Genomic DNA, 13315 nt, shown 5'->3' with positions numbered 1-13315 from the left:
ACTACTTTAGTTATAGGTATATGGCTAGGCTAACAGATATTTATGTTTTAGACTAACAGGGAGTATTTTACAGATTTTAAACAATAGGCTACTAGATTCATTTCGAATTTGGCCTAATAAATTATTGTCTTCTGTAGTACTTGACATAAAATTGCAATATTTATAGATTTTGGGTATTAAAAGCGTATGACGACTACGTATTTTCGATTATAAATGTATTATTGATTTATTTTGGCCACCGAAAACACTTACAGCGATGTAGTGACGTCATCGAATTCGAACCTTACTGCATGTCAAAACAATCACTGACATATTGAACTTTATGCCTTCATACTTAAAAAGTTGGAAAATGTTGGTTTCGCCTGATTGCATAAAGTATACTTTAAAAATATTTTTTGCTGTTTTTAAGTCATACTTAATAAAATATGATAATATTTTATTTCGGTTACTTAAAGGTGGTTTTCCACCGGGAGAGCGTGAATGGGCAGAGCGGGGAGGGAATTGAAATTTGTATGGCAAATTTTCAATTCTCGCCCAGCGCATCTTCGGTGGAAATAGTAAAGATTGACTGGGATGTGCGGGACTTTAATTGAGATATTTATTAGTGTAAAAATGAACTGTATTGCTTCCGATTTAAGTATAAATTAACTCTGATGATAGTTTTCCGCCGGCAGGGCGAAACGAGAAGTGGCTTAGCGAGGAGAGGAGTGGATTGACGTGGATGTGCGGGACGTGAATTGAAATATTTGTTAGTGTAAAAATTAACCGTATTGCTTCCTACTTAGAGAATAAATTAACTTAATTAACTCGAAGGTGGTATTCTACCGGCAGAGCGCGACAAGACATCGCGAGGCGCGGATTGAAGAGGATGTGCGAGACTTGAATTGAGATATTTGTTACTGTAAAAATGTACCGTATTGCTTTCGACATAGAGTATCGTATGAAACCTACAATCTGCGGCAGGCACGCGCAGGCACGCGCGGGCACGCGCGGGCTCGCGCAGGCCCGCAATGGCTATTAATGGCAATTTTTAACCGACTTCAAAAAAGGAGGAGGTTCTCAATTCGACTGAATATTTTTTTTTTTTGTATGTATGTTCCTCGATATCTCCGAGAATTGTGGATCGATTTTCAAAATTTTTTTTTTGATCGAACGGGTCCCATTGGCAAGTCAGGGTCTGATGATGGGATCCTGGAGAAATCGAGGGAACTCTTCAAATGTTAGAGGCACATGTAATGTTTTTAGTGTATTTTTCAAAGGTAAACCAGTATTTACGCCTGATGGTAATAATTTTATGTGGCTGAGCTGATGATGGAAGGTGAACTCCTCAATGGTTAGGAGTCTAAGGATAATTCTTTCACTAGTGTACATGTATTCGGACTGATACATATAATATCAATAGGAACCACTAAAAATCAACAAATAAATAAACTTTTTTAACAAAAAATAAAACCGCCTTCAAAAATAAGCGCGTTACAAAACACGGAGAAACTAAAAAGCAAAAAATAATAAACCTTTGAATTCAGATTTCTTATCGTATTGCAATAATCTAAACATCCAAATTATAAACAAATCAATTATTTTTGGAGTCTGTGCCAGCCTGCGTATGGTTGGGTGGGGCAAACAGGCAATAGCAAGGCGACGAACAGGTCTGCAAAAATAATTGATTTGTTTATAATTTGGATGTTTATTAGTGGAAAAGGGTCCGAGGAATTTCAATTCCCTCTCCGCTCTGCCCATCCACGCTCTGCCGGTGGAAAACCACCTTAATTGGACAGTACGAGTACTTAATCAATAATCATATAAAATAGACTTTAAAAAAAGGTCAAAGTAGCCTGCATTACTTTAGTAGCTTGGCATTACATTTAGTGTTTTCATTTAGGTACAAATAGTTTTAAGAATCGTGTTTGCAACATTCTTATATGTTTTGAATCCATAGCAGTCGAGTGCTACAAACGTAGTCAACGTGTTGTTGCCAAGAGAATGCAGAATCGGCTTAAATCATCAATTCATCGTATAGGTGATTTAATAAGGAGAAATTTAGTTTAAGTGTGTATTAGTGTGTGTGTAGGGTTAGTGCCGGCGTAGCTTTATTTGACGTTCATATGCGCATTGTAATATGCCTACTTGAAAAATAAATATTTCATTTTCATTTCATTTATTACCTTCGTGTACCTGAGTACAGTACAATACCATTATCGGGAGACCATTTCACTACTGCATCTATATTTTGTTGCACCAAGTGGCATGTTTCGGTGAGATCAGTTCCGGCGCGTAGAGTGCAAAGCTTGTCTGCAAACATATGTGCTGAACAATTGCGCAACATTTCGCATAGGCTTTTGACATGCATAAGGTAGCACACTTGTCCGCATACGGAGCCTTGGGGGACGACGCATCGCACCTGTTGTTCGTCACTTATGCCATCACCGACCCTAACACGGTACGAACGTGATGTGAGGTGGTCACGGAACCAAAAATTCAGTGGCTGTCTCACACCACAGTCGTTCACTTAAAAGAATGCCGGTTTCTAAGGTGTCGAACGCTTTTTTAAAGTCGTAAAAATATTGCTACTCCTAACTATTTGTATCCCAGTTAGGTGTTTATCTCATTTGTAAATTTTGACAGAAGTGTAGTAGTACTTTTATTTTTTGGAAGCCATGTGGACAGTTTTTTTTTGCTAGCCTGGTGTAGTGTCCCACTGCTGGGCAAAGGCCTACCCTCGCCTTTTCCATTTAACCCTGTCACAAATTCTGCCAGCGTGGTTAGAATGCGTTCAAGTCATCCCGCCATCTCTTTTTCGGTCTTCTGGTCTTTGGGGTTCACCCCGGCCTGCTACCTGGTCACTACGGTGTTCTGTGGGTCCCATTCAATAACCAATTTGGCCTACCGTTCAGGGAGCATGCGGCAGACATGTCCAGCCCAGTTCTACTTAAGCGTAGCGGTCTTGACTTTTTGTCTTTTGAAGCGTAACGCAGTTCCGTGTTTCTGATTCCCAGTAGTTATACTGCGCTCCATGAGCTCCATCGCTCGTTGGCAAACCTTGAGTGACTTCTCCTTATGTGATTTATGTGACAGGAACAGGGCCGGGTCATATTGGGCGTTCAGCGGGGCGGGGCGTGCGGCGTGTAGATATGTCATGTGAAAGAAATGAAGCTCATACAAGTTTAGTGTCCTGAAGTCGAGGCTGCATAGGGTGTACGGTACGCAGTACGCACGCTCGCCCGCCCCTCTGCACGCCCTGCCGGACGCTCCGATCTGAGCGTCCACACAGGCCTTACATTCAATTACATAGCTAGTAGCTAATTAGCTTTCTTGGCTGACCAGAAAGTGGTTTACCACCTTTCGACTCTATTTTTAAACACATAAGGTCGAAAAGTGATAAACCACTTTTTTGGCTGACTGTACCAAGATAAAATAATATTATTTCGAAGGTAATATACACTAAACATAATTATGAATTACCTTCTTTGAGTGGCCCCAGTTACTGGCGCAGCTACCATTTTGGCTTGTCTCTTCAATAGGTGGACCGTCAGTGCAAATGAAACTACCATTGTCAACATCGGTATATAGAAAGCGACGAGTGAGCCGAATATCCAGAAAAGCCTGTTGTTGATAACACATATCCTTTGATTGGGCATTATATTTTTATTGTTTATTAAACCTATAAAAATATCCAAGGTTTAGGGATTAATGTAAAAACAAAGTTTGTAGTGGGGTTAGCCAAAATTACAATCGTATGCAGAAAATGAAACGCAAATTAGTACAGTGTGTAAATCAAATACGTGCGAATCCCTAAGAGAGGACAAACACAGTCTTAAAATTCATAATCTGAAAAATAAATGTTGTATGTAATCTGTCAAAACAAAATAAAAAATAAGAGTGTGTGTCATGTGTGTGGTTACTGGACAGTTGCGAAATTGTATGGAACTCCGTGCACTCGATTTGATTTTTATATTATGATTTTTTTCAGATTATGAATTTTAAGGCTGTGTGTGGCCGGCCTTCACGGTGAATAGTACAGGACATAAGATAAATAACGAAAGTTTAATTTAATTTAAATTAAAAAAATATTCGTATAAAATAATTCGGTATTTTTTTTTCACGAGTGTTACGGATCAATTACATAATGACAACTTACTCCTTGCAGTAGGAAAGGAATTAAAAACGCTCTAACAAGCTTTGGGAAAATACGGGATAAGATCCGACACGAATTGAAAAAACAACTTTACTACATATTTAATAGCACATATTACGCATACTTAAGTACATATTACTGCAAACTTACCCAATATTGTTATAGAACTCGACACTGTCATACTTAGGAGCCACACCAGTGCTATTTTTATTATGACAACTCTCTTAGTGGAATGGTGACGACTCTTTAGAGGGTTACGAATTCCCACATATCTGCAATCAAAAATTACTGCTAAAAAATACCTATTTCAAAACATATTCCATTACGGAACCAAACTGACTAAAATCCGACGAAAGCGGTCTATAAATAAACACAGTCCTCCTAAGACCCAGATTAATATTTGTTGTGTTGAATTTGGAACTTAATTGTAGTATACTTATGTGTTTAAAAATATTCTCACCACACCAACTGGGAAAGGCTTACTTTGCTATTCGAAAACAGATAGCAAAATTGCGTTTTATCCACAAGAGTGCAAAGTAATTTCATACAAATTGTTGGCGACTGGCTGGTGCGCGACCTCCTTAAACGTTTGAAATAATGTCACTTTTATATTGTATGAAATATGATTGATTAGTCGTCAGTCTGCCTTATGTCACGGAACTATACGTTTTGTTTACCAATATTGTAATATTAGTATTTAAAATAAACAACAACCATGACTAGCTTGGTCTAAGAATGATTTATTCAACTGTTAAATCATAGACACGAAACCAGAAAGTCAAAGACAAAACTAAACATACTCTACATCTCCCTTTTCAACATAAAGTAAAATAATTAAGTATGAACATTACTAAACTAAAAAGAACTGCAGACATAATCGTTAAGACGTCTAGGAGGTCTAACATCTCTGTTAGATCTTCTGAGTGGTAGAGGAGCAGGGTCTTCTATAGCACTCGTTGACGGCATCTCAGTCTCAGGAGCTAGAGCTGGAAGTAGGTCAGCGGCTGGCGGCTGCTGAACAGCAATCTGAGACCACGCCGACTGTGCATGCGGTTGATCAGGTTTTCTACCTTTATCCAATTTGATGAACCACGAGTTTCTAGTCTTTAAATTTCCATAATAATCTTTTATTATTATAGATCGTGGGTTGTTGGTGATTTTGTAGACTGTACCTGGTTTCCAAATAGTGCTATTCTCGTTTTCTTTGTACACTATATTTTGCCCCTCTTTGAAAATGTCATTTCTATGTCTTGTGTGTTGATCATAGTACAATTTGTTTTGATTACTATTATTCAGTAAACTATCTTGAATGTCATTATGCAGTTTTGGTTTTAAGAGCACATTATTTATAGGAAGTTTAGTTTTACAGAGTCTATTGAACAACAACTGAGAAGGTGAACTTTTAAGACTAATGATTGGGGTATTTCTATATTCCAACAGAAATAACTCAATATCAGTTTTTGTTTCAGCTGCTTTCTTTAGAAACCCTTTGCAAGTCTGGACTGCCTTTTCTGCTGCTCCATTGCTTTGATGATAATGAGGACTAGAAAACACAATTTTGAAACCCCACTCTTTGCTGAAATTGCGGAATGTTAATGAATTGAAAGGCATATTATCAGAATATAATACTTCCGGTATACCATGTGTTGAAAATATGCATTTCAAGACGGAAATGGTTGCTTCAGCTGTTTTATTGTTGAGTTTGTATAGCTCAATCCACTTTGAATAGTGGTCGAATAGAGTGAAATAATCATTGTTACCGTACTGTAATATATCTACGGAAACATGCTGAAAAGGCAGTTCTCCAGTATTTCTCTCACTATCATTGGTTCTTTCATGTTGTTAGTGGAATGCTTAAGGCACACACTACATTCAGAAATGAACTTGTCTATGTCAGAAAACATATTTTTCCTGTAAAATAATGTTTTCGCTCGAGCTTTGGTCTTACTCATGCCGAAATGACACTCGTGCAGTTTCGTCAACATGAGATTTTGTAAAGACGTGGGAACGTAAAGCCTGTTGTCTATAAATATCAAGTCATCTTCAAAACAAATTGTTTTTCGGGTGTCGTAATAGTATTTTAGTTCAGTCGGTACCTTAGATACAGAAGCTGGCCATCCTTTATTGAAGAAATCAATGAATTTGGATGCTACAGGATCTACTTGTATTTCTTGTTTTAATTGCGATAATATCTCATCTGAAACGTTAACACTGTGAATCACAACATTGAGATCACTGTCCTTGTTGTACAAATTGCTAGATTTTGTTACCCTCTTTAACTCTTTCCTCTCATTTACTCAAAGGTTAACTGAAAGAAATCCCTCTATGGGATAAGTTCGCCTTTGTACTTCGCATCTCAATATATGTTATTTTTAATGTGTTTTTGTACAATAAAGAGTTACTACTACTACTACTACTACTACTACTACTACTACAATCTTGACTAGCCGTGGAGCAGGCTCGACTTAATGCATCTGCTATATGCATTTGGGTACCTGGAACATGCTTCATGGTTAAGTCGTATTTACTTAATTTTAGTTTTATTCTCTGTAAGCGAGTTGACGGAATGTCATGTAGGTCTTTTTTCATTATTGAAATCAGAGGTAAATGATCCGTCAGCATGATAACTTTTTGGCCATAAATAAATGAGTGAAACTTTTTACATGAAAATAATACGGCAAGAAATTCTTTCTCTATCTGACCATAATTTATTTCAGTTTCTGTTAACGATTTTGAGGCATAATAAACAGGTTTATTATCCTGTAAGAGAACACAACCTATACCTGTCTTGCTCGAGTCAGTTTGAATCACGATCTCTTTACTGGGATCAAAAGTCTGCAGAACTGGATTAGTCGATAAGATAGTCTTAATTCGCTCAAACGCATCAGTATGAATTTTTTGCCAGTCAAATGTCGTGTTTTTCTTTAGTAAATCTTTTAATGGGCTAGTAATTGAAGCCAAATTGGGAATACACGGTCGTAAATAGTTAATGAGACCTAAGAGTCTTTGTAAATCTGACTTGTCATTGGGCCTGTCAAAGTTAGTTATAGCCCTTATTGCGTCATCGTCAGGTCGAACTGTACCATTTTCAAATATTTGCCCTAAGTACTTAACTTGTCTAATCATGAATTGAAATTTCTTTTTATTAAATCGAACATTGTATTCCCTTGCTTTTTCGAACACTTTAGATAAGATGTCATACATTTCTTCCTCAGTTTCCGAAAAACATAGCACATCATCAATGTAGTTTACAACACCATTTATCGAGCTAAAAATATCAGATAACCGTTTGAAATACTTCTGACGCTAGTGCGATTCCAAACGGAAGACGATTAAATTTATACGTACCAAACATTGTGGCAAATGTGCAATATTTTGAGGAACTGTCAGTCAAAGCAATGTGCCAAAAAGCGTCTTTCAAGTCAAGTACAGAAAAGTATTTGGCATTCTTGATTTTCGCGGATAAATCTTCGATAGTCGGAATGTAACAATAGTCTTTGACAATTGCGTTGTTAAGATCTTTCGGGTCTAGGCATACTCTAATAGACTTATCAGGTTTTTCAATGACCACTAACCTGTTAACCCACTCCGAGGGTTCCGTGACTTGGCTTATTATGCCCAGACCCTCCAGTATTTCCAACTCTTCTTTTAATTTTGGTCTTATTTTTAGAGGAACTCTGTATGGAGGTTTGGATGTAGGTATAACATCAGCTTTTAATTTTATTTCATAAGGATCATTGAACTTACCCAAACCTACAAACAAGTCCTCATTTTCACTAATCAGTTGTTGCTTTCTATTATCTGTAGTAGTATCTATCGATGACTCTTTTTACTAAATTTAAGCGAACACACGTATCTCGCGATAAAATTGGTGTGGATCCGGCATTTCCTGCAATGCAGAACGTTTCAGTGTATAATTTGCCGTTAACTTCAATGTTCATTGTCGCTAGTCCTTTGACGTCTGTTTTGTATCCATTCCAGCTCTCTAGCGTTGACATGGTTTTTCTGAGTGGAACTGGGTGTAAAAACTGACCTTTTCATAAATATGTACGGGTAATATGTTGACGTCTGCTCCTGGGTCAAGTTTAAATTGCACTGGATTGTTTCCGGGCAGTATTACCTTTTGGAACCACGCCAATGAGTTTACAGACATATCTGAAGTCACAGATTCTACATAGTAATCTGAATAGTCTTCCACAGTTACCTCGTTTGATGTAAATTTATTGGAACGGCACATTCTAGCAAAATGATGTCTTTTCTTACAGTTGACACATGTTTTATTGTACGCCGGGCATTGACCGTAGGTATGATGGTACCCACAGTTAAAACAGGTTTTCTGGGAGCTTCTAGGCATCGTTACTGCATTGACATCAGGTTTGTTGTCAGTTATATCTCTGACATGGGCATCCGTGATTTCCGATATTCTGAACAATGACACTACATCATCCAGGGTTGGGTCTCCTTTCTTTGTCAGCTTTTTCTGACAATCCGTGTCACTCGTACCTAATACGAGACGGTCCCTTAAAATTTCATCTTTATTTTTGAAATCACAATCATTGCATAATTGTTTTACGTCAGTCAGATAGTTGTCAAAGGTTTCTCCTATTTTCTGATTTCTATTATAAAATAGGTATCTAGAATGAAGTTTGTTTTTCTTGGGGTTGCAGTATTTTTCAAATACCTTTAATGTATATTCGAGAGTTTTTACATCTTCCGACTTTACATCTAGAGTGTTGTAGACGGCAAGAGCCTCCTCACCGATGAGATTTAGCAGGAGCGAGACTTTTCTTGCCTCTGTGACTTCGGAGAGACCCGCGGCATTCAAGTATATATCGAATGATTGCCTGAATTTTTTAAAGTTCTCACTTAGGTTTCCCACCAGGGATAACTTGGAAGGTAAATGGTATCCTGTAGCCATACTTGACTGCGCCATGTAATATTAGTATTTAAAATAAACAACAACCATGACTAGCTTGGTCTAAGAATGATTTATTCAACTGTTAAATCATAGACACGAAACCAGAAAGTCAAAGACAAAACTAAACATACTCTACAAATATCAATTTAAATTACTTAATTAAAATAAGTGCTTTTAACCCTTAAATGCATGGTGATGTATATTGGGACCGTGCGCGACGACAACGCCGTTGTTCACGAAAGACATCGCATTGTCTCCTTACATCACAGAATATATAATAGAACAAGTACAGAAGGCCCACTGCTTTGATGTTCACGACATGCCGCCTTTTTAAATGCCTACAAAACTCTTACAAAGAAACGAGCCGCACGTGCGCGGCACCCGGCGACGGGGTTGCCTATGGACTAAAACGAATTAATACTCAGATAAAATGTTATACTTATTGTATTCAAGTCTTGGGTAATTTCTAGGTATGTATATAGTATTTATATATTTTGTTTGAGTTCCAACATCACAAGCCTTATTGAATCTTTTTGGGGGAGTTAATCAGTAGTAGATCTATTTCAAAATGTCCTATGGTATTTATTTTATTCATGATATCTATTTAACTAAGCATTATTAGCCATTCCAAACGCGGACATCGCATATGAACCTTAAAAAAAAACTCGCAACGTAAAGTAACATTAGAAAGTGCGAACGTGCGTTCCGTGAGAACGCGCGCCACCCCTGATTAGGCCGCGAACTCGCGGCCCGGGCATGTACTTGTAGCGCGGCGATAGAATCGCGGAGTGAGCCGCCCCTGCTTACATGAAGACGGTTTACCGGTTGCGGAGATCATGCGTCGTACAGGTGTTACCCGAAACACAGTACAGTTGTGGGTAAAGCGATGGGAAAGAATGGCAATGTGAGTGTCGCTCGGAAAACCGGCCGCCCTCGGTGTACTACAAATATACAAAATCAAAAAATCGTGCGTCAATTTGAAGCCAATGGATTCACGCGTGTTAGCAATGTTGCAATTGAGGAAAATGTGTCCACGTCCACGATTCGTCGGCGGTTGAAAGACGCAGGATGCCATCATCGTCACCCGGCACGAAAACTGAAACTTACACAGCGTCACAAAGATGAAAGATTGGAGTTTGCGAGACAATACCTGGACTTCCGATTTTCAGAACGTGGTGTTTTCTGATAAAAAAACCTTTTCATCGAGGGAATGTGATCGTTTGACTCTATATAGGATGAACAACACTCGATACGAGCAAAAAAACGTTGTTGAGGCCAGATCTAGCGGGAGGATAAACGTTGGCTTTTGGGGTTGGATGTCCGCTGCAGGACCAGGCGAATTTGTAGAAATCGGTGGGCGTCTAAACAGCCAAAAATATGTGGATATACTGAACGACACTCTAGTTCCGACGGTGAAGATATTCTATCCAGAGCAGTTTCAGTCTGTTTAAACTGTCTGAAATAGGAGCTGATTTATATGTTTTCAAAACAGTCCAGTAAACGGTGCCTATTTTTGATGGTTTTAATAATAGAAGTTACCGTATCTAAAGTATCTTTTAATGGTTTGATATTTATTATATCGCAATATATATGGTTAAGTGCGTGAGCAGCACAACCAAAGCAAGCTATATTTGGGTGGAGATTTTGTAGAAGTTTCCATGCTGATTTCATGTTTTCGCGCATTATGCGTAATAATTGCTACAACTTTTGTGGGTGAAACCTCGTCTATTACTTTGAGAATTTCATTTTCCAAGTATTCCCCTGTTTGGCGTTGGCGTCCAGGATACACAGATTTTATAAAAACCGGTTCAGGTGTGGTTAGAATAAAATTCAGCACACCTTTTCTGTTGACATCACTCCATCCATCTGTGATAAGAGCTATGGCTACTGAACGTTTTATTTTCTCATCGATTTCGGTTTTGACACGAGTGTACTCTGCTTCCAATCGATTGTTACTAATGGCATGTCTTTTCGGAGGATCATAATTAGGGTCCAATGTTTGCAAGGCTGCTTTCCAATATTTAGACTCTAATAGTGACAGTGGTGCTCCGGTTGCATAAATGGCTCTTGCAAAGCTTTCATCTGCGGTTTCCTTATCTGTGGCAGGTTTTGGTTGTTCAGGCAGGGGCGGCTCACTCCGCGATTGTATCGCCGCGCTACAAGTACATGCTGGCGGTCGCGAGTTCGCGGCCTAATCAGGGGTGGCGCACGTTCTCACGGAACGCACGTTCGCACTTTCTATGGTTACTTTACGTCGCGAGTTTTTTTTAAGGTTCATATGCGATGTCCACATGTGGAATGGCTAATAATGCATAGTTAAATAGACATCATGAATACAATAGGACAATCTTACACAGATCTTATTGATTAAGTCCCACGGAAAAGTTCAATAAGGCTTGTGATGCTGAAGGCTTAAACAAAAATATATAAATACTGTATATATACCTAGAAAGTACCCAAGACTTGAATATATAGTATAACATTTTATCTGAGAATTAATTCGTTTTAATCCATAGGCAACCCTATCATCCGACGCTGCGCACGTGCGGCTCGTTTCTTTGTTAGAATTTTGTAGGCATTTAAACAGGCGGCATTTCGTGAACATCAAAGCAGTGGGCCTTCTGTACTTGTACTATTATATATTCTGTGGTTCAGGTTCATTTACTATAAGTATTAAATCAACAGAGTGATTATTTAAATCACTCTCGTGGTCTCGTATATCAAATGAACACGAAGGTTTTGTACCACTGGAACTTGCAAGCTCGGCGTCATTTTTAAGCGCCGCCTCAAATCTCTCAAAAGAAGGTGGTTCTCAATTCGTCTGTATTTTTTTTTAATGTTTGTTCCTCGATAATATCCGTCGTTACTGGACCGATTTTGAAATTTTTTTTTTATTGAATGTATATGCATACAAATTGGTCCCATTCTTCTCAGAACCCAGTTCTGATGATGGGATCCTGGAGAAATCGAGGGAACTCCTCAAATCTGAAAGGCATACATATGGTGATTTTTGTATTTTTAAAGGAACAGCATGCATTTACGTACGGAACAGTGACATTTGGTGCAGTGGAAGTGCTGATGATGGTCAGAACGGAACTCCTCAAATCTGAACGGCACGCTTATAGTGACTTTGGTATTTTTATAAGAACAGCATGCCCTTACGTCCAGAACAGTGACATTTGGTGCAGTGGAAGTGCTGATGATGGTCAGAACCGAACTCCTCAAATCTCAACGGCACGTTTATAGTGACTTTGGTATTTTTATAAGAACAGCATACACTTACGTCCAGAATAGTGACATTTGGTGCAATAGAACTGTTGGTGATGGTCAGAACCGAAATACGTAATCCAACATTCGCAAGTAGCTTTCACCAGAACCCCAAAGGCGGCGGTTTTTTTTTCTTAAAAATAATTATTAGTATCTTCAATTGATATTTTATTTGTAACTCTCACATTACTTTTCATTTTTTTCGAAAAAGAACGTTTTATATCACTCGGGCATTTTCGGCATTTTTGCATATGTAAAAGCATTCGAGTTGCATGCGAATTTTATACTCAGTATTGCAATAAATGCAAACTACGTGTTTTTTGTTTGCCGAAGTACCAATTATTTGATAATGCAGCCAAGTATCTCCAACCATCCGCGGCATTTTATTTATTAATATGCAAATTGATTGACAACTGTCAATATAGACACTATATATTTCTGGGAGTCGCTTCTGTAAGCAAACTCGTACCCATATACACTTGAAAGTTTTCAGCTTACGAAAGTGGTCCAAACTTACCGTAAGCTGCTCACAAAAACCATTTACAATTGAAAGTTTTGCATGAGCCGCTTACGTAAGCTGTAAAACTCACAGATGTAAAGGTGGCCTTACGCGGTTTGATTAATAAAAGGGACGGGATTTTTGTGTAAAAATCGTGAACGTTTAAATCTTGCAAGCGTAGCGTCGCGCTAAATGTATGGCAAAGCCTGACGCCGCGTCGGCGCGACGTCGACGCGGGAGTCTTTTTTCATACAGTTGGCCCGACGCTACGCTCGCAAGACGTTAGATGTGGGGGGACCCACAGTCTGACTTACGCTTGACTGTGTATTTCTAATAGGTTTTCCTGTAATCTATAGTTTGAAGGCTATCTCGTGTATTTTTTTTTACGCTTAGTAGTTTCGGAAATAAGGGAATAGTAATTTTTTGGCTATTTTCTTAAATTAATTGACTAAAAATTATAAAAAAATAACCGGCCAAGTGCGAGTTGTACTAGCGT

The 13315-nt window shown here is 38.4% G+C and overlaps 1 protein-coding gene across 1 annotated transcript in view; it reads right to left on the bottom strand.

Moving 5' to 3' along the window:
* LOC125241882 (5-hydroxytryptamine receptor 2C) overlaps positions 1–13315 on the bottom strand; it is a 67968-nt gene that overhangs the window by 42902 nt on the left and 11751 nt on the right. Inside the window, exons 3-4 of the mRNA XM_048150567.1 lie at positions 4286–4407; positions 3463–3661 (exon numbers count right to left, since the gene is read on the bottom strand). Of these exons, the coding sequence (XP_048006524.1) occupies positions 3463–3661; positions 4286–4407 (321 nt within the window). The remainder of the gene's footprint in view (positions 1–3462; positions 3662–4285; positions 4408–13315) is intronic.

This window comes from Leguminivora glycinivorella, chromosome Z (genome assembly GCF_023078275.1).
Source record: "Leguminivora glycinivorella isolate SPB_JAAS2020 chromosome Z, LegGlyc_1.1, whole genome shotgun sequence".
In the NCBI taxonomy this organism is placed as follows: Eukaryota; Metazoa; Arthropoda; class Insecta; order Lepidoptera; family Tortricidae; genus Leguminivora; species Leguminivora glycinivorella.
Note: the sequence above shows the minus strand (reverse complement) of the source record. Positions and strands in the feature narration are given on the sequence as shown.